Below are 21,563 nucleotides of genomic sequence, written 5' to 3'. Positions count from 1 at the left end.
ACAGCCCACTGGATCAATCCAACTACCCTGAAATGAGAGGTCGGGGCCTTGGCTTGCAAGAGTCTGAAGGGGCGCCATACATATGATGTCCTTGCAAAAACACTGCATGATGTGCATGTACAGTACAGGATTCACAACAAAGTTATGTGCACTACTACAGACAATGGTTCCAACTTTGTGAAAGTGTTCAAAGTTTTCATGGCCAAAGAACCAGCAGAAGTTGCAGACACCAGTGCAAATGACGATGATGGTGATAACCAGGAGGAGGAGGCTGAGGTGGAGTTTGTGCCCATCTGTGAGATCCTGGATACAGGACGTGAGGCAGAGTAAGAAGCTGCAGACTCAGGAGAAGATTTTGTTTTATCACCACTCCAGAGATGTGCTGGCCACATCCTCAACCTGGTGGCAACACAAGTCATAGAGGCCATGCTTTCTGACTCCTCCAAAAGTAGTCGTCTTGGTTCTTTCAAGAAAGACTTTTGTGCCTTGAGGGAAAGTGCAGCAGGTTGTGGTCCAAGCATAACCAGTCAGTACAGATTGCTGAGTACATCCATTTGCAATATGGTATATATCTGAAGGGACCAAACAAGACCAGGTGGAATTCCACCTTTGATGCATTGAAGCAACTACATGAGCTCCTGTCAACTGTGCCACTGAAAATGTACACCATAATGGACCAGTGCTCCTTGTCCAGGATCACAGCTGCTGAGACTGTAGTGGTGCAGGAATATACAGAGATCATGGGGCCACTAGCCCAGTCCCTAGACATCCTGCAACGGGAGAATGGCACATTCATGGGGTATTTGCTACCAATGCTCTACAATCTGGACCGCAAGCTAGAAGGGCTGGAAAACAAACCTGTGAGGTACACATACTGTTTTCAGCTGCTGATAGGTGTGTTTGCAAAGCCCTAAGAAAGTGGTCTGCAGCTATCTGGGAGGACAATAGGCTTCTTCTGGCAGCCTGCCCACACCCTTGCTTCAAACTAGAGTGGCTGGAATTGTGCTAGGCAACCACCCATACCAACAAGTAAGAACATTAGGGAAGCCCTTTGGGTTGATTACTCCAAGGGAAATGTCTCAAGGGAGGCATCAGAGGGCTTAAGGTGGTAGGCAGGGGCTGGACCTTTTCTTCCTGGGGCTCCTCATCACAACCTTGGGTGCTGCAGGTAATCCTTAAGGGCCTGCTGTGCTGCCCCATGACTTGGTCACCATCCTACCTTCCATGTCATCACCCACAGGCTCAGGCTGAACCCTGAACCAGGGGACATGACAAGCATCAGGAAATCAAGAGCAGATGGTGTTTTCCTAACATATATGTGTTAACATATCTCTCTTTGTCAGGGCTTATCCAAAAGGAGCGGGATAATCCACGGTTTCCATATTCGGTTTGTCATCTGATAGTCCTCACTTTACCTTTTAGTTTGCTCTTTCCCAATTAAAAAAATGCTTTTTTGCACCCGCACCTGCAGCGGTAAGACCCCTACATTCTTTTAGCTTTTTCCAAGCTCCGCCTCTAAAACCTCCCCCTATCAACCAATTGGTCAGCAAAAAAATTACGTATGCTCCTCTCCCCCTTTGCAACAAAGCACAATATGGTTGTAAAGGAGTTCTCGCCTGTGAAGGAAAGGCTGCTGGTCGGTTTCAGGCCTGCCTTCCCACCAAGAATGAAATTGACAAAGCTTTCTGGAGCAGGCTTGAAACTGACCAGAAGCCCTTTTCTTGTTTGCATTTGTGATATTACACTTAAATGAATGTATGCTTTTCTGCCTTTATTGATATTTAAGGAGATACACATGCTGGCAATGCACATATTTCTCCAAAAAAGCAAGAAACGTGTCCCCCCCCTTCTCCCTTTTCTTCCCACGAGAATGAAATTGACAAAGCTTTCCGGAGCAGGCTTGAAACCGACCAGAAGCCCTTTGCATTTGCGATATTACACTTAAACCAATGTATACTTTTCTGATTTGAAGCAAAAACCCCAGCGACTAGAATGAAATTGACAAAGCTTTCCGGAGGCAGGCTGAAACTGACCACCCCCCCTTTCTCGCTTGCTGTGCATTGCAGATCTCACCCAGAGCGGCCGCCCAGTTTGCAGGCTGGCAAAAAATAAAATGCATCTACGCAGTAGTTGCAGACACCCCCCCAACACCCCACCATTGTGATGATTGGTTCAATTTTCCCGGGCTTATTCTCGCACATGCGCAAAAGTGCAGATATGTGATTGGCTGGAATGAGGAGAAGGGGCAAGGGGAAACGCCCAAGAACCGCCCATCAGCTGTAAAGTCCACGGTATTGCATCCTAACTCCTGAAGGCACAGCGGAAGATTCCCAATTTTAAACAGCAAATCGCATTTTTGCCGGTATTGCAAGGAGCGGATTTAACCCGCGAAAATGCGTAACAGCACGAGACGTCATTTGGATGACCGCAAAATAATGAACGCACATAGCGGGCGTGTCACACATTTTGCAGTCGTCTGGATGAGCCCTTAGATACACAATGGAAGCCTTGTTGAAACCTGAAATAAAGTGGGTGCACTTAATGAGGACAGGGATCAGTCTTCAGACAAAGACCAAGAAGGAGATGATTTGGAAACCGAATTCTTTAACATTCAGCCCCAGGGCAAGAAGTCAGCAGTGGACACTGCTGATGAGGAATTGTTGAGGTACCTGAGGTCTCCCAGCAGGAAAGTGTCATCACTCCATGGCTTTCCACATGTACTGTGGTGTTTTTTGCCACACAACACAGGCATGCCTTCAAGTGCCGCAGCAGAACGCCTGTTCAGTACTGGTGGCAACGTAATGACTGTAGAAAGGCATTCCTTGTCTGACATGCTCTTTGAGCATCTTGTTCTTTTGAGACATAACATAAATTTTACATTTGAAAGCAGCATTTCAAGTGTAAAATTTGATTTCAAGTGTTGGGGTATCATCATTGTTGGGGGGGTGGGAGGATGTGAGATTCTATTATGCCATTCTGTTAATCTTATGGATGAAAAAATTCTACTACCCTCTGTGTGTGTGTGTTTATTTTCAATGTTATTTTAGGCTACTTAGATGTGCAGCAGCCAAGACCAGCACCTTGAAATGTAATTGTAGTGATTATTTTTGGTAAAAAGTAATCAGTTACTTTCAGAGCAATTGTAATGGTAATTACTACATTTTTGGGCCATGTAATTGTAACTCTGATTTATTACTTTTTAAATGTAATTTTACAAGCTCTGGGTGTGGAGTCCAACAACTTCTGAAGGGCCGCATATTCACCATCCCTGATCTAGATTGGACATAGTGGGCTAGCCATGTATGGAAGCCCACTATGGCCTTGATATACTTCCTGTTCACTGTTTGGAATAAACACTTAGCAGGCCACTATATACACCTGGCAGGTCACAAACAGTATGGAGGTCTGGTGTTCACTGAACGTTAATAAGCCTAGAATCCAGTCCCTAGAAGACATTTCAAAGTCAGAACAAATACTGTGCAGTTTGGCTCTTTAACAGGAGCTGGTAGCCCAGTGCAAATGCATTTATCCAAAAATGTCACATGACACCTCAAACAGTACATTTTCAATATGGTCCTGATCAGTGGCGTCACTAGGGTTGGTGTCACCCGGTGCAGCCCGCACCTGCCACACCGCCCTAGTGACGCCCCTGCCTGGTTCCTCATTATGATACACTCATGGACTCGGCTAGTCCAGTGGCTTTTCTTCTTCAAGCCCTTGGACATTGCCATGTGTGGGGGTCAGAGGAAGGGATGGGCTGTCCCCCCCTTTTATTCCCCCCTCACTCTCTCTTTTGCCTTGGGGTGTCCTTGGAGTTTCCTTTTAGCTGGTGGTAAGGAAAAAGGGGAGGTTGGGGAGGCTCTGAGAGGGGCGGGTCAGGGCTGCTCCTGCTGTTACTGCTCCTCTTCCCTGAACTGGGGGAGAGAAGGGAGGATGAAGAGGGGATGAGGAAGGAAGGAAGGAAGGAAGGGCAACTCTTTCCCCCTCTCCGTTTCTTTAGCTGCTCGCGTGGTGTGAGCTGCTAGCCATGGCAGATGCAGCTGCCAGGATTCTGTCGAGTGTGTGGGTGGGTGCGAGAGAGAGAGAGAGCGAGAGAGAGAGCGAGAGAGAGAGCGAGAGAGAGAGCGAGAGAGAGCGAGAGAGAGAGAGAGAGAGAGAGAGAGCGAGAGCGAGAAGTTGTACAGTAACTGGATGAAAGGGGGAGAGAAGGGGGAGGGCAGGCTGTGTATGCTGGAGTAGGAGGCGGGAGCGAGGTGGGGAAATGTCTGTCTGGCTCACACACTCACTCTCCTCCAAGCCTGACCCGGTAGTGAAGACCAAGAGGGAGGCTGGATTGCCTGGCAAAGCAGCAGCAGCGGCAGCAGAGGGGAAGAGAGAAGGCGGAGAGCGGCCAGAGGTGGGTGGGGAGGAAGGAGAAGGACCCGCTGCTGTGGCAGGCACTGAAAGCGCTGCTGGGCCAGGCTAAAACCATCTCTCTGCTCGCCTGCCGTCCCCTCAGGCTGTCCCATCCAGAGCCGAAAGAATGAGGCTGGAGTGTGTGTGCAAGTAAATCTCGTTTTATTAGAGTATTGGATACATCAAAGGCATTGCGCTTCATAGGAAACCCTAAGCTAACTCACTAGAGTCCCTAACTATACTCTAGACATGCTCTGCAGCGTGTGAAGGAAGTTGACTCAACAACCCCCCACTGGGAGCGGCAGGCTTATATAGGAAATGTTTTTGAACGTAATCGCTGACTCCTTCGTAATTCCTGTCTTTGCCCTGTCCGTTTCTCACGGCGACGGGAATGAGGAGACAGGGGACGCGCATCCAACAGCTCATCTGAAGACACCTGCTCCCGAGCAACAGGCTCGAGGTCAGAGGGTGGTGCCACACTGGAATCCTCCTGGGAACTGCTTGGGAAAGTAGGAGCTGGCACTGACTCTGAAGCTTCCCCCCACAAGTCCTCTGCATCAACTGGGGGTGGTGTGCTCGGCTCCTCGGAAAGGGCGTTACTTGTGGGAACTGGCTGGAGAGCAGGCTGCCCCCCTCCCGCACGATCCTGCTCAGACACAACAATCCCCAACTCTGCTTCTTCTGGCTGCGGAGGTGCCTGAAACTCATGCCTCCCCCCTTCCTGTCCCTTCTGAGTTGGCTGCAGCGCAACACAGGCTCTGGCACGTGGGCTCTCCTCCAGAGTAGGTGCGTGAACCACTGCGGCCGCACCACGCCTTCCACGTGTTAGAGCGGGGCAGGAGCAGGGCAGCTCTCCGCCTGTTAGCTTCCTGCTCTTCCCCCGTGCCTCCACGGCTGCGCAGGCTTCCTCTTTTCTCCCGTGCACCGCGGCTAGAGCCGCGGCCTTCCACGTGTTAGTGCAGGCACGGCAGATCTCCGCCTGCCTGCCCCGCTTCCCAGTGGTGCCTGGGGGGGCGGCTCTGGGTGTCACTCCCGTCTTGTGATGTCACCCAGTGCAGCCCGCACCTATCCCACCGCCCTAGTGAAGCCCCTGGTCCTGATACACAAGGTAAGTAAGTACTTCTGCTAGAGTGATACCTTCACTGTATTTATGAGTCTGTGGTTGAGGGGCTGGTCTATAAAAGATAGTCCTATATGAGGGCCCTCTGGAGCCATAAAGTCTGGTTTGAGGTCCTAGAACAGCAGGTTCCACAGACCCTAAAAGCATTAGGATGTCACTTTGTCTCATGGATAGATTATGAGCTCCCCATTCCACCCATAGATCAAGAGCCAAGCATGGATCTTCTCTCCAGCGAACTCAGCTTTTGGAAAGGTAAAGAGATGAGCATTGGTATCACCATCAAAAAATGCTACCAGACCCTCAGAATAGTCCAGGGAAACCCGGATCCTACTGGGGGGGTGGCACAAGGACAAATTTGTCCTAGGATTATTGGTGATTGCCTGGTACTGTCCATCAATACGCTGTACAGCCCAGTAGCCCCCTTCAGGTGCAAGGAAAATAGGCCCATTTCTGTTTGCGGACTCCCTGATAACACCCACACCCCACCAGCTTCCTCCTTGCACCACCTCTACTTCCCAGCAATTTTTCCCTGAGGTGAAGCCCTCATGGCTTATTACGCTGGCCATCACGTCATATCTCAGAGGACCGCTAGTCACATGTTGTTTCATATCTCTCCATTTCACTGTCTTCAGATCATCAGAGACATAGAGCTGGGGATGAGCTGTCTTTGGATCCAGAGTGAGATTTGCTATAAAGAAGAGGAGAGAGAGAAGAAGGAATTGCAACCCATTGCACATCACCTCCCTTTTATTAAACACTTCAGAAATAATAAACATTATTAGCATCATTACGATTAGAGGCGGTCAACCCACCGTTAATTTAATGTTCTTAAAGCTGGCAAAAGAACACTTTATTAACAGTACAGGAGTCGTGTCATGATTCAATCTGAGTTTTAAGAATGAGATGACAGGTACTGTCATGTAAAATATAAAATACAAGTGGGACCTGCAACAAAGTGTTGCAGTGCAGAGAAAAATTTGTTTCAGTTTGCATTTAAAGCCAAATTTATTAAATTTGCATTTTCTGAAACAATATGAGAACTGAAACACAGCCATCCGTTGAAAGTTACACTTATTCGAATTTTGTGATGCACTTTGCCAACCAACCAGTGTTTACAAAAACACATATATTGGGGGAAAATGTGCATTAAAATGAATATATTAGCAAAAACAACATACAAGAATGCATTATATTAAGAAAGAATGCAAAAAATATGTGCATCAGTCAACTTAGGAGAAATTTGCCCTACAATGCTGAATAATTTTCCTGAGGATTTTGTTTTTAAAAAAGTGCAAATTGCTGCAGAAATGTGACAAATCGAATTTAAGACTGGAAAAACGATAAAATGAGAGAACCGAAATTGACAGATCCTCTCTTCCCTATCTCAGAGGCACTCTGGGAAAGGAAGGGAAGGGAAAGTGTGGTGGCCAAAACTCTGCCTCAAGCTGCTGGCAAAGCCTGTGGCTTTTAACAGGTTCAGGAAAGAATAAATTTTAAGACAACCCCTCTTCTGTCATCAATGAAATCATCTCCAAAATGATACTAATATCTTCATGCCTCCCCTGCTTCACCCCATTTTGGAATTTGCCCTAAATGCTCTCCCCAAACCAGATAAATCTGAAACAGAGAGAAAGCAGACCACTCCTAGCTGACATATCTGGGTTATACCCAAGGGACACTAGTTATCACTAACTCAGTTTCTTATGTCAAACCGTCATTCAATCACAGGAGCAGGTCCTGAACAAAAGGGGTGGGGGTAACACTTATTTTACTCGTCACTCTCAGACTCAGGCTGCAGTTCTATGGAGATGTCTCTGGTAAGCCACACTGAACACAGTGGGACTTTTGCTCAGAAGTATGTATAGAATTGCATAGTCAGAGTGACCTTAAGTAAGTCACATTACCACTTTCAGTTCACTTTTACTTCCATGTTCTGTAGATCTTTGAAACCATTGGCACAAAGAAGCAAATAGGTTGTTTGGTGATGGAAAGTGCTGGGATTACCTGTTATGCTCTTCTTATCTGAACTGCAAGGAATACATTTTAGCGTGCAACTGCGGATCTCGTGGTTCAGGAGCTTGCGGGGAAGAACGTCCTGGGAAACTTAGAAAATAGCTTGACTTTAGAAGATTGCCATCAATTCACAAAGCTTAGAATTTGTTCTTACTGAGAGAGCCTTGTAGAAAGTTCGTTATCAGTGGACTTTGCGCTACTTCTCATAGATATGGTGAGTTATTTTGCATAAGAAATAATTTTCCAACAGCCAACAATAACAATTCAACACTATGTATATTTGCCTGTCTTTTCCATTTGTGTAAGGACTAGGGATTGACAAATTAGTTGAAGTACGTCCTATTTCAGTTTTACTTGTGCTCCATCATAGGTTCATTTGTGTATGGATTTTTTTAAAGAATGCATAAACAATCTGCATTTCAGTTTTGTCTGCATTTCTCCTAAAATATACATTCCCTGCTTTCCAAGCATTTTCATCTAAAATACACACTCTGTGTGCATTTCAACCATAAAATGCATGTCAGAATCCATCCCTTGGCTACTGTGAATGCAGCACTGAACTTAAATTCTATTTAAAATACGATTTTTTGCGTGCAATGTTTGCACACCAAATCCACATCACAAACTGCAGAGAAGTGCATAATTCAATTGAAAGTTACATTTCACTCTGCAAGCAAATTTGGGATCTTCACATTGAGCTAGTCTACTGCAAAAAGCAGACTGAACAATTGCTTCCTCAATGCCTAGCAGTGACAGAACACCTTATATATGCTCAGGTGTGTGGGCCAAAATTGCAAGTGAGTCATTCTTGGTTTACTGCTAACAGTATCTTGAGTGGGATGGGGCTAATTGTGGCTGGGATGTATGTGATGAGCCAACATGGGATCTCAATCTGCATCAGCAGGACATTGGAGTACTGGGGCCCTGCAGCTAGTTTTTCTTCAAAATAAAAGTGGGCAGTTTAAGCATGCTTGTTTAAACTTGTGAATAACATAATATGTAATTTGGCGTAAGGAGCTGAACTCACTTGAGGCATAACTTGATGCACCTGTATTTGAGAGTCTATGTTATAAAGATGTTCCAGAAGAATACACTGCTATTTGAGCCACAAAAATGTTCTGGAGAAAACACTGAATGTGGATGTTGTGAGATCACCTGCGTTACTTCAGAGGACCCTTAAAAGTTTGGAAGATGTGATGGGTTAGGAAACTGGCAGCACAATGGTAAAAATAACTTTTTTTCTCTCTCTTTTTTTTTTTTGCTATTTGGGCATCAGGAAGCATCTCATTTTCTCCAAAACAAAGCATTGCTTGTATACTGGGGAAAAGCAATGAGGAAAAGGTTTGGTCCCATTTCAAAAATGAATTGCAATTGGATATTTATTGCATGAAGGTTGCCCCCCCCTGCATATATGGGGAAGTCTTTCTGAACCCCAAGGAACAGAGTAGAATCTTACCTGGAAGACAAAGAGAAATAATAACCAGGGCTAGAGCAACGTTCCCCACGAGCGAAATGCCAAAACCAATTTTCCACCAGAGAAATGGGCAACAATCTGTACAATTAAAGTTAGAGGTAAAGTTCAGTACAGTATTAGCTTCACTCTAGCCTACACTATGAGTTCCAGCTTTGGAAAAATGGCGGGGTATAAATAAAGATAATAATAATAATAATAATATTGGTGAGACAAAAATTGCTCCCACTTTTAGGGTTCATTCTTCCTCCATGTGAGTGTGTGTGTGTGTATGGGATTTTCTACCACTTTCAGAATGGCATGGGGTAGAGAGATTTCCTTGAAAGTTGCCCGAGGCATATTTTTCCCTTCCCTTTAAAACTGTTTACAAATTTCAGAAGGAAATCACACTGTGCTTTATAGATTACAGCAAAGCCTTTGATTGTGTAAATCATGAAAAACTATGGAATGCTTTAAAAGGAATGGGGGTGCCACAGCATCTGATTGTCTTGATGCACAACCTATACTCTGGACAAGAGGCTACTGTAAGGACAGAATATGGAGAAACTGATAGGATCCCAATAGAAAAGGGTGTGAGATGGATGTATCTTATCACCCTATTTGTTTAATCTATACACAGAACATATCATACGGAAAGCAGGATTGGACCAAGATGAAGGAGGTGTGAAAATTGGAGGGAGAAATACCAATAATTTAAGATATGCAGACGATACCATGCTACTAGCAGAAACCAGTAATGATTTGAAACAAATCCTGATGAAAGTTAAAGAAGAAAGCACAAAAGCAGGACTACAGCTGAACGTCAAAAAGACTAAAGTAATGACAACAGAAGATTTATGTAGCTTTAAAGTTGACAACGAGGACATTGAACTTGTCAAGGATTATCAATACCTCGGCACAGTCATTAACCAAAATGGAGACAATAGTCAAGAAATCAGAAGGCTAGGACTGGGGAGGGCAACTATGACAGAACTAGAAAAGGTCCTCAAATGCAAAGATGTATCACTGAACACTCAAGTCATGAAGACCATGGTATTCCCGATCTCTATGTATGGATGTGAAAGTTGGACAGTGAAAAAGGCGGATAAGAGAAAAATCAACTCATTTGAAATGAGGTGCTGGAGGAGAGCTTTGCGGATACTGTGGACTGCGAAAAAGACAAATAATTGAGTATTAGAACAAATTAAACCAGAACTATCACTTCAAGCAAAAATGATGAAACTGAGGTTATCATACTTTGGACACATAATGAGAAGACATGATTCACTACAGAAAGACAATAATGCTGGGAAAAGCAGAAGGGAGTAGAAAAAGAGGAAGGCCAAACAAGAGATGGATTGATTCCATAAAGGGAGCCACAGAGCTGAACTTACAAGATCTGAACAGGGAGGTTCACGACAGATGCTATTGGAGGTTGCTGATTCATAGGGACACCATAAGTCATCATAAGGCACATGACAACAACATGTGGACCCTAGCCTCAGCCAACCTGCTGGCATTAACAACAACAACAATAACAACAACAATAATAAAAGCAATGTGGTAGTGCTGGAGATGCTGGATTGTGAAGACAAAAGGATGGATAAATTGAGGAGGTGGGTTAGAGTTTTCAGGCCTTGGGATAATCATCAGAACTGATGACTTGGTTAGCGTGCACTTGGGGAATGAGAGTGGAACAGAAAACAGATCAGTGCATGCACATACATAAACACACCTGCCCCTCCTGCAAGCATCTGCAGGCGTGCATGCATTTGGGTAGATCAGGGGGGATGCCCTGAACTGCTTCAGCATCTTGGAGAGAGAGATTGGGGGGCAGAGTGTAGATGGAAGAAAAGGGGGACACTGGCACACACACTTAGCCTCAGAGATGGGGGGCTAGCAAATCCTGAGCTCCCTAATTACTCCTTGGCTCTGCCTTGGCTGAAGGCAAGATCTGGGTGGCCTCACAAATAAGAATTTTTAAAAGGAGGTGGCAATGAATCAGGAGACAAGAAAGGCAGGCACACTGGCTGCCAGGAAGGAAGGGGGAAAGCAGCCTTTCCTTGCAGCCTTGCTTCTTTTTGCTTCAAGAAAAGCCCTCTCCTCTCATTCTGAGCAAGAGTGTCAGCAGTGGTAGTGCAAGGAGACGAGGGTCAGTGACAGTAATCCCCTCTTCTTCCTGGTAGGTGCACCCTTAGCCTCCTTCAGCATCTGCCATGTGTTTTATAGGCAGATGCCTGCCCTTCGGTGCTCCTGAAAGACACTCTGGCACTTCAGCAAAAGGCCTTCCCTCTCGTTTGGAGCAAGGGGGAGGCGTCGTCTGCAGTGGCAGTAGGGAGAAGACAGCATCCAGGGGGTGAATTAATAAATAATTATTTACTGTTCATGGCCCCCTCGGCATTACTTTGTGGTCCCCCGGGGGTCATGGCCCCCAGGTTGGAAATCACTGCCCTAGTAACAATAGAGATAAACTGGCGATGATGGAGGCACAGGGGAAGGTGGGAGTCATAATCCTTTGGAGCTGGTGCCGTATCAGAAGGTGTTCAGGCAGCGGCAGTTACAGATGAGGCATTAGCAGTGGCTAGGAGGGGCCGCCACGGATGTTGTGGCTGGAGGCTGAGGCGGGAAGCCAGGATGAAGGAGGCCCCTGGGCAGCCCGAGCCCAAGTGCAGTGGCAGGATGCAGCTCAGCCACGTCGATGACATGCTGCCTGCCTCCAAGTGGGGCCGGGCAGCACTGTCCACACTACCAGGGCTGGGAAGACAAAGTGTGGCGCTGCCATGAGGAGAAGTAGGCACCGCTCACTGAGACCTTCCCTCCATGCTCTCAAGCCTCACCTATTCTCAGTGGCCGCTTCCTTCTATTTTGCCGCCTGCTGCTACTGCTGCTGCAGTCTCAGGGGAGGGAAAAAACAGACAAGAGGGTGAGTCTGTTGCAGCAGCTCCCTGCACTGCCTCACGGAGGCTCTTCGCAGCCGTGGCATCCTGTGCTCTGCCCTCATCACTTCTCCAGGTTTCACTGACAAGCTCCCATTTTGCCTCACTCTATCAGGTGGCACTGAGGTGGGGTAAAGGGAGCAGCATGGGGGTAATTGGGGAGTAAATCCAGCGGCACAGAAAAGCTGCTACGTTTGCAGGAAGCACGCTTACTCTGCAGTACAGAGCAAGCATGTGAACTATACAACATCCAGCTAACAATCCAACATGGGTGGGATTCTTACCCATCTCTAGTCACAACTATTTGAAGTCTGATTACATTCAGGAGAACCCGGTCACAAATTATTTGAGTTGGAAATGACAATCTCTAGATGAAAAGGTGGCAAGTTTTTCTCAGAGAGAGGCCTTAGGTTCCCCCACAGGTTGCAGCAAAGGTCAATCTAATTAAGGGGTAGCCAGTATAGTGCCCTCTAGATGTTGTTGCACTACAACTCCCATCATGGACTACAACTCTCATCATCCTTGACTATTTACTACAGTAGGTCGGGCTGACGGGAGTTGTAGTCCAATGTCATCTGGAGGGCATCATTTTGGCAACCTGGATTTCTACTTAAATTGTTCCCAAAGACCTCCCCTTCCCCCAGGCGAAACCCAGCATTTGCCTCACAATCCATTGTTTTGCATAGAGATAGGTTGCACTTTTCAAAAAAATGGATATGAAGTAAGACCCAAGTTAGAGCAGGGACTTCCGTCTGATGCCAACATCTGCATTTTCACACAACCCCCCCCCAAGGAAGATGTCCCATTTGTTTGCTTTTTAATTATGTCTAAGCAGCTGCCATTTGGTAGATGAACAGGTTGGAAAAAGTGAACTGGGGGAGAGTTTAGGAAGAACATTCCTTTCTCCAAAACACTATTTTCATAGCAACAAGCATCAGGTGCAAATGTTTGGTGCAGCCCTACCCTCTAGAAACTTTCAAAATTTTGAAAAGACGATTATGAAGTGGGTTGCTAGAGGCCTCAAATTATTCTCATGCCTTTCTGCATTCCATTTCCTCCTTTCTTTCACCTTTGTCCTTCTCTCTTCCTCCTCTCTAATATAACTTTTGGGGTAGATAACGTGGGTGGTAGAGCTAGTGTGGTGTAGTGGTTAAGGTGCTGGACTATGACCTGGGAAACCAGGGTCCGAATCCCCACACAGCCATGAAGCTCACTGGGTGACCTTGGGCCAGTCACTGCCTCTCAGCTTCAGAGAAAGGCAATGGTAAACCACCTCTGAATACCGCTTAGCATGAAAACCCTAGTCATAGTGATGGGTGTTTCTGCATTGTCCTTTTGCAAACAAACAATGATATAAAGGGCTCTGCAGAAGAGGGATGGTGGTGAAATTGGACCATAGGATTTAATAAGAGCTGTTATTGCCCTGGCAGCAAGTTTTAAAGAAAGTAAAACTTTATAGTCTAAATATATCAGTTATAATTCTCATCCAAAGCAGATGAGCAAGTTACTCCACAGTTTAAGCCTCCTTCTGTTCAATTCACAGCCTAGATAACTTTTTTGGGGGGAGGGGCTGGGTTGGATCAACAATCTCTAGAAGAGAAGATGGGAAGCTCATTTCAAAAAGATGTCACACATGCCCCAAAGGCCATTTTATGAAAGAAGAAGAAGTCATGTGGAAAATGTTCATTCCAAGATCAAGTCTTTCCAAACCCTGTCTAGAGGGCTTTAAAGAAAAGTCACTGCAAACTGCCTTGCTTTAAAAGAAAAAAAAAGGCAAGCAGAGAATTTTAAGTCAATACCTGTAGTCTCCTTGGTGGGAGTTGCTGCTGTGCAAAGTTCCAATTTTTTTGGCGATATAGTCATATATCCATCTTCGTCTTCCATCTTCCGGAGCTCTGTTTTGATACTAGTTGCAAGTAGGACAGTCTTTTAAGAAAGAACTGGCAATTCCTCGAGGTTTAGAAAACAGCCTGATGCAATTATAGAAAGTTACAAAACCAACCTCCCAGTTGCTGAAGTCAGTTTTGTTCAGTTGGAATTACATAAGCTCATTCCTTCGTTAGAACTAACACTGGATGTCTTGTGGGCCAAATGTGGCCTGCAGATTTCATCCCCTTCCCCTTCCTGACCTGCTGTAGTGAGCAGGACTCCAGTTGTGCAGCACAGTAGTTGCAGAAGAAGGCAGATGACCGGATTGGGAAAGGGATAGGAGGGAGAAGTGCTGCATTTCCTGCTCTGTCAGTAGTTTCAGTGATCATGCAATACAGCAGTGTGGATGATGAGACAGCCTAGGATCATCTCAGCTGCTCTGTATACCTTTTGATATCCCTCTTTGCCAGTGACACAAGCAGCTGCAGCTAGATTTCAGAACCTTCACCCATCAGTCTTACCCACAGGGCCCCATGAGCCCTGCATCCCAGGGTTTACAAGAAAGTAGGATGGTATTCAACTAAGTCTTACTCAGAGTAAACCCATTAGTGGGCATTAGAAATTTAGGTTCATTAATTTCAATTTATTTATTTATTTAAGAAATTTTATATACTGCTTGACTAGATTAAACACTGAAATTAAACATTTAACTAAACAAACATTAAAATGATCAATAAACACAGTTAAAAACATTAAAAACAATTAAAACAACAACCGATTAAAAAGGGATGAAAGCACAGCAATATCTATGTGTCTGGATAGGCTTGTCTAAACAAAAATGTTTCAAGAAGAAGCCAAAAAGAATACAACGAAAGTGCCTGTCAGTAGGCAGGGGGTTCCCAAGGGTAGATGCTGCCAATCGTAAAAGAAGAATTTCTTACACGTGTGGAACGAGTATTACGTGGCACCTGTAAAAGTGCCAGTCTCACAGATCGAAGCATTTGAGTGAGAAGATATGGGGTAAACTGGTCCCGCAACATGTTTACTCAGAGTAGACCCTTGGGACTCTTATCAGGCAGCATTCCTCACCAGCCCTGCTTTCAACCCTCCGTGAGGGTTTTTGCCTGTCTGAAATCTATCCTTAAGCTCCAGCAATGTTTCTTGCTTGCCTGAATGGAGAACAGAGAAGAAAGTATCAGTAAATTAACATTTCATGCTCAACCCCCTTTTACTTCTGGCCCCACACACCACTGGCATGTGGCCCCCAGAATGTTGTCTAAAAAAGAATGAAAACATTCCGGCTGAAAAAATTCCCCATCCCTCCATTAAAGGTCACCTTGCATTGGCTGCCTGTATGTTTCTGAGCTCAATTCAAGGTGCTGGTTTTAACCTATAAAGCCTTACACGGCTTGGGACCACAATACCTGATGGAACGCCTCTCCCAACATGAACCTACCCATACACTACGCTCACCATCAAAGGCCCTCCTCCAGGTGCCTACTCTGAGGGAAGCTGGGAGTCTGGCAACAAGGGAGAGGGCCTTCTCAGTGGTGGCCCCCAAATTATGGAACAATCTCTCTGACAAGTGCATCTGGCACCAACATTGTTATCTTTTCAGCGCCAGGTCAAGACTTTCCTCCCTCCCAGGCATTTTAGCATGTGTTTTTAATTTTTTTTAAAATGTGCTTTTAAATTTGTATATTTGTTTTTAATTGTTGTAAACCGCCCAGAGAGCTTTGGCTATGGGGTGGTATAAGAATGCAATAAATAAATAAATAAATAAATAGTAAATAAATAAATAAATCTGTCTAAGTCAATGACCATCCCCACATCTTGCAGCATGGAATGCCATCGTGAATTATGGGTACTGTGAAGTACTTACTTTCTGGAATTCAGCACTGGGAAACCTAAATGTCTAGTGAAGGCTCAGTGTGCATCTGAATAACTAATTGGGCCTCCTCTGAACCAGCCAAACAGGTACAAGGGTGCGGTTGGGTGACTGCCGTCCTGTGATTTCCTGGCAATGGGCTCAGCCTAAGTGGCCATGTGATTATCTGAAAACCAGGATAAGGAAGTTTACAGGTGGTTGAGTGATCGATCCTTTGCATATAAATGTGACTCAGAAGATTGTAGCTGCTTTATTTTGTGTGTCAGTTACAGGATTAGGTGCTAGTCATAAAAAAGATAAAAAGGAAGTGTCTGCTGTCTTCACCATAGATAGTTATATGTGGCAGTCACTACTGTAATTTAGGTGACTGGTACATAGCTGGCAGCCGCCTTAAGGAATTCCACTGTTACTGCTACATTAGTGGCAGCAAAAAAAAGAGACCATCTGTTGCTTCCTGCTACCTGCAAGTAGGGATGGAAGGATCTGTCAATTTCAGCTGAATCTCAGTTTCTCAATTTTCCAATCTTAAATTCAGTTCTCAACACTTCTGCAGCAATTTGCAATTAAAAAAAAACCTCCTGAAAATTCTTCAGCATTTTGGTGCAAATTTCTCCTAATAAACACAGTGTTTTGTCTGCAGTTTTGACTAATATACACATTTTTGCAAGTGATTTATCCTAATATAATGCATCTTTGGCTGTTATGTTCATTAAAATGCATACTTTCCCCTGATATATGCATTTTTTGTAAAGACTCTTTGGTTGGAGAACTGCATTGCAAAATTAGGATTAGTGTAAATTTCAAAAGATGGCTATATTGACAGATTCACCTTTATTTCTCCCCCATCCTCACTCATAGGGATGACAGGAATTGGCATTCGACAACATCTAGAGAGCTACAGGTTTCCCAACCCTGCTTTTGGGTCTTAAGGGAATTTAACTCTGTTGGAAACAGTTGTAATGGGTGCTTCAAATTATTATTTTTATTCTGCTATTCTCAGCTTTTTCTTTTTAGCTTTTTCTATTTATCCAACATGTTTTTTATTGATTGAAAATGTTGGACTTTTTTTCTTGAAAACCAGGATTTTTTAAAAAGTGAATGCATATCTTAGGGAAGAAAACTTTTTCTTTACTTCAGATGTGGAGCCGACTCATATGTTGCCATGATTGCTTACTCCCTGAGGACAGGGTCCCTATTCTACTCTGGTAAAATTTGGCTAATAAAGCCTTCCCAAGCCTGGAACCCTCCAGAGGTTGGTGGTCAACTGCTGCTATCATCCCTGGCCATTGGCCATGCTGACTGGAACTGATGGAGGGACATCAGATTGGAGAAGGGTGACCTAAGAGATAACTAAGAGAGTCACATGGTACATGCAGGTCCCATGGAAAGTGACAGCAACTCTCATCTGATCCCCACAATTCATATGATGCTGTGATTCTGTAATTCGTCTTGTGATTCTGTGTAGCATGGGATCAAGTAATGAGGAAGTGACTACCAAGTTATAATGAAGGAAAAGCAACAGAAACCGCAATGAATCTGGCACCAAGGCAAAGGCCCTCAGCATGAGAAAAACCCACCTATTGAATCTTCCAAAATAATATCAGCTGGAAGAGCTACAACTCCCCATAGCCTCTTCTCATCTGTGGCAGCCTTTGATGCCATACTGAAATGAGGATGGAATGGGGAGCACTACAAGAATTTTTCTCCTTGGTGGACTCTCAAACAAGTAGTGAAGTTTGTGCTTTGAGCAAATGTTTTCCCACAGTCCGAGCAACTGTGGGGTTTCTCTCTCCTGTGTGGTATAAGGTTTGAAGTGTGGCAGCAGTTGTCTAACTAGGGGTGTGACCAGTGTCCCAACACTGAGCAAAGATCTGAGGGGGTGGCAAGATTGGTCAAGGGAGCGTAGTTTAAAATCACCATAATAGCATGAATTTTATACAAGATGATTTCCATATTTATTTTGTTACAAAATTACCCATGTGTGATTAATAAAACCATTATGAATGTTGATTTTTTAATAATGAAATAAATAAGAAAATCAATACATGTATGAAATGTGTTCAATCTTAATATTTTAGCTCAAATTTACCATTGATTAATAAATTGCATTAATGTGATTTTGTGATTGTCAGGCCCAGGATGCGACTCAGGAACCAGACCAGAGGTTGTAGTTAATTCGTGTTTTATTAGAGTAATGTCCAAACAAAGACTGCGCTTTCTCATGAAGCAATACAGGGATACAGGTCCTGCGACATTGGGAGAAAGTTGACAGAGCAAGGGGCTGCTTCCCGCCTGTTCTTTAAGAAGGGGCTAAACGGGCGCGCAACCTTTCGCTCCTCCTTAACTCCCCCTCAGGTACTGCCCGCCTTCCCCCCCTTCTCTCCTGTCTTTTCAACCGTCTGCGTCTGCGTGGTGAGGGGGGAGGCATCACCTCCTCCTCTTCTGAAGTGTCCGATTCCACTATGGGTGATAAAGAAGGAGCTGAGGGTAAACCATCTCTCCGCCTTTCTGCTGTGATCAGCCCTCCCTCTTGCTCTGAGCTGCGGAGAAGGGAGGGCCTGGGAATGTCTGGGGGGGATTCTAAAACTTCAAGGCTCTCAGGCTCCCCGTTGCTAGGCGACCCTATCTCTGGCATGTCCTCTGTTTCGGCTTTGCTCCACAGAGGGTAAGTTCCTCCCTCCTCCCTCTGCCAGCCATTTGAATCCTCTTCTTCCAACCCCCCAGGAGCCCAGCTCATCCTCCCGACAGTGATATTGAGATGCTCATTGGAGCCTCAATTTTATCAGACTAAACTAACTTGCCTTCAAATTCCATTTTTGGTTTGATTGTTTATAGTTTACACTAACAGCAATACGGGCACACAACACATGGCTCATAGCAGGCACAGTTATGTTTGCTTATGGCACTGTGTGACAGACTTTCCCCCCCATCTGGAGCACTTGTCGGGTTTCTTCTCTGTGTGGGTGGAGTTGTGAGAAAATAATGTTCGTTTCTCACTCTGGTCAAAACAAGATGCTAACAGCAGTTTAGGACAAAAACTTAAAAAATCGTTTATTAAAAAATAAGCAGCACTCACACCGGCAATTCAGAGTGGGTGCGGTCGACCCCGACTGTCTTGTTCCCCCAATATTTATACCCCTCAGTAAACAACTTACAGGAAGCTTACAGTAGGAACAAATAAGGTAATACTACAGTTCAGCAGACATGGCACACACCCGGTCTTCCCCAGATCCACCCCTGCGTCATACTTCCGGTCATGCTCTTGAGCATGTCCTGATCACTTTTTAAGTGCGTAATCAGCTTACATTGCTAAGATGGCGGATATAGACATCCATTGTAAGATGGCGATGCTTAATCAAAACAGTAGTTAACTCTCAAGGATGGCCCTCAAGGAGGTGCTTTAGTGTGTTAGAGGAATTAACCCTTAACAGTGGTCTACTGAAGAGGAGACTGGAGAGTTGGCAGAGTCTCTTTCTGCACTCTGAACACTTGTCAGGTTTCTCCCCTGTATGGACTCTCTGATGTGCGAAGAACTTGGATCGATAATGAAAACTTTTTCTACAATTGGAGCTGAACTGTTTCTTCTTCTTTGGGTTCATGATCATTGTATTTGTGGCTGTGAAGCCTCTTTTGGATGGAGTGGATTCAAACTGTTTCTCTCGTGGTATCTCCAACCTCTTGCTGTTCTCATGGTGCTCAAACTTTGGGGAAACCATTAGCTGAGGTCTCACAGGCAAGATGCCACACTGCCATAAAGGGTCACCCTCCTCTTGGATTGCTCTTAGAGACAAGTTACCTGATGATGACAAAAAAGAGGAACAAGGAAGAAGTGAGGAAAACCTGTGGAAGGGCCAGTATGTGTGTGTGTATGTTTACGAAAAAAACCATATCCACAGGGTGGTTTGCAGGGGTCTGGTCCTTTAAGAGATATTCCTTAAAAAGGTTAAAAGTCCTGCTGGACTAGATAGCACATAAACCCCCTCCAACTCTATGATTCTATGATCTGGCCTAAAGAAAAGCAAGGAGGATGCCAGATATTTGAAAACTTGGACATCACTACCAAAGGGCCATAGTGCATGTCTCTGAATCCCAGTTGCTGGGAGTGCTCTTGTGCTCAGATCCTGCTTGCAGGCTTCCCACATGCATCTGGTGACCACTGTGAGAACTGGATGCTAGACTAGATGGGCCTTTGGCCTGATCCAGGGGGGAGCTTCTCCTGTTCTTATACTTTCGCATGCTGGTGAGAAAAGCCTTTCTCAAGGATCTCAGTGTGGGGATAGGACACCTGGGCTTTTAAAAACAGAACATCTGATTGTTTTATGATGCTGCTTCGCATGCAAAAGGCCCAAAGTTCAGTTGGGAAAGACTCCCTGCCTGAAATCCTGGGGAGTTGCTGCCAGTCAGTGCAGGCAATAAATGGAGCAATAGTTTGACAGAATAGGGCCGCTTCCCTATTTATACTTGTGTGAACAGAGTTGCATATGAATTTCATATTTATAGTCTCTTGACAAATAAGGCTGCAGTCCTAACCCCACTTACCTGGGAGGAAGCCCCATTGAATTCAATGGAATTTACTTCTGAGTAGACATGGCTAGGATTGCGCTTTCAATTAGTTAATTTAGCCACTACACAAGAAGCAGAAATTCACAAGGCACAGCTTTTCTCTAGAGAATGGGGGGATCTGCACCTACAGTATTGAATTCCAGCCAGGGCGGGAGCTTTGACAAAAGGGGAGGCCACTCCGCTGACTTGTTTCCTAGCCACTTTTCAATGGATGTTTTCCGATTTTGTCTTCATCCCCACTCAGGTGATCTCATTCCTCACAGCGACAGAAGTGGGGGATGGGGGAGGAGCGAATTCCTCTGCATTGGTGCCCGGTGTGCTTCCTTCAACCCAGACTTCTAATCTATCAGCTTTCGCCAACCTGGTGCCCTGGGGCTGTCCTAGCTGAAGCTGATGGGAGCTGAGGTCTAAAACATTTGGAGGGCCCCAGCTTGGCGAAGGCTGTCATAAACAATAATCACCCGCACGACCGCAGAGTCACTTCAGCGCCCGATCGAATCCTTCTGGTAGGCGCGACTTACAGCTGTGCGCTGACGAAGACGCACCAATCCGCAGCTGCTTCCATTCAAAAAAAGTCCCCTTCCCGCGCTCGCCCTAAAATTAGGGGAGGGAAGCACTGGCGGGAGACCCAGAGCAATCGCTAAAGGCGAACAGCGCTTTCCGCTTCTATCGCCTTTTTTGCCTCAAAACCAGAAGGTGAGTTTGCTCCAGCTCTTGGAAATCTGCCTCCACCTAGCGGCGAGCGTTTTGGCTTAGGCGCACGCACCTCATTTCTGTTTCAATCTTCTCCTGTGCAATATTTGCGGGCGTCCTTTTCGGATCGGGCAGCAAGGGACCCTCGCAAAGGCGGATGGAAATCCTCGTCCCCTTCTGAACAGTCCTCGCCTTGAGCCGCCGAGGATTACCAAGGCCCGTTTCCATGCTCCCGAGCACCCCCTGATATAACCACCGAAGAGAGACAGCGCTGGTGGCTGCTTGCAGCGCGTGATTTAGCAAGATTGGTCTGGGGTTCACTAGAGAGTGAGAGCAATCGCCTTCTTTCCTTGAGTAATAGCTGGGGGCCCTCTGGCAGGCACGGATAGTAAATCTTCCTCTCCATTTTTCCCCACCCTTCAGTGGTATACGGTAACGTCGCAAGTGGAGGAGAGCTATTCATGATGGCTCCCTTCCTGCGTCTCCCCCCCCCCCCCGGAGAGTTCAAAAATGTGTTGATTCATATATAACAACACCTACATGGCATAATAGTACATATAGTACATTTTGTTATTGTTATGTGCCTTCAAGACAATTACGACTTATGGCGACCCCATGAATCGGTGACCATGAATC

General features: G+C 45.4%; 1 protein-coding gene and 1 long non-coding RNA gene across 3 annotated transcripts; both read right to left on the bottom strand.

Annotated features, from left to right (window-relative positions):
* Positions 1-4,540: 4,540 nt before the first annotated feature.
* On the bottom strand, positions 4,541-14,230 carry LOC133380945 (butyrophilin subfamily 1 member A1-like). Its single transcript, XM_061619205.1, has 4 exons — positions 13,714-14,230; positions 8,985-9,080; positions 7,520-7,618; positions 4,541-6,203 (listed from the first exon to the last, which is right to left on the bottom strand). Exons 1-4 carry the CDS (start codon positions 13,796-13,798, stop codon positions 5,680-5,682), a joined length of 804 nt encoding a protein of 267 aa, XP_061475189.1. The 5' UTR covers positions 13,799-14,230; the 3' UTR covers positions 4,541-5,679.
* Positions 14,231-18,696: 4,466 nt separating this feature from the next.
* LOC133382405 (uncharacterized) lies at positions 18,697-20,981 on the bottom strand. 2 transcript variants are annotated; one of them, XR_009761949.1, is made up of 2 exons: positions 20,696-20,981; positions 18,697-19,467 (listed from the first exon to the last, which is right to left on the bottom strand). It is a non-coding gene; the product is annotated as an uncharacterized LOC133382405 (long non-coding RNA). The 2 variants fall into 2 exon arrangements; XR_009761950.1 differs by having other exon boundaries at positions 20,756-20,981.
* Positions 20,982-21,563: the final 582 nt, after the last annotated feature.

The sequence above is a fragment of the Rhineura floridana genome, chromosome 3, assembly GCF_030035675.1.
Source record: "Rhineura floridana isolate rRhiFlo1 chromosome 3, rRhiFlo1.hap2, whole genome shotgun sequence".
In the NCBI taxonomy this organism is placed as follows: Eukaryota; Metazoa; Chordata; class Lepidosauria; order Squamata; family Rhineuridae; genus Rhineura; species Rhineura floridana.
This window is presented reverse-complemented; position numbering and strand designations above follow the sequence as displayed.

Coding starts and splice junctions, on each gene's coding strand:
- LOC133380945 (XM_061619205.1), bottom strand. CDS start 13,798: ATGGAAGACGAAGATGGATATATGACTATATCGCCAAAAAAATTGGAA. Junction 7,619..8,984: donor TATTTCTCTTTGTCTTCCAG/GTAAGATTCTAC, acceptor CTATTTTCTAAG/TTTCCCAGGACGTTCTTCCC. Junction 6,204..7,519: donor AGATAAGAAGAGCATAACAG/GTAATCCCAGCA, acceptor TCTTCTTTATAG/CAAATCTCACTCTGGATCCA.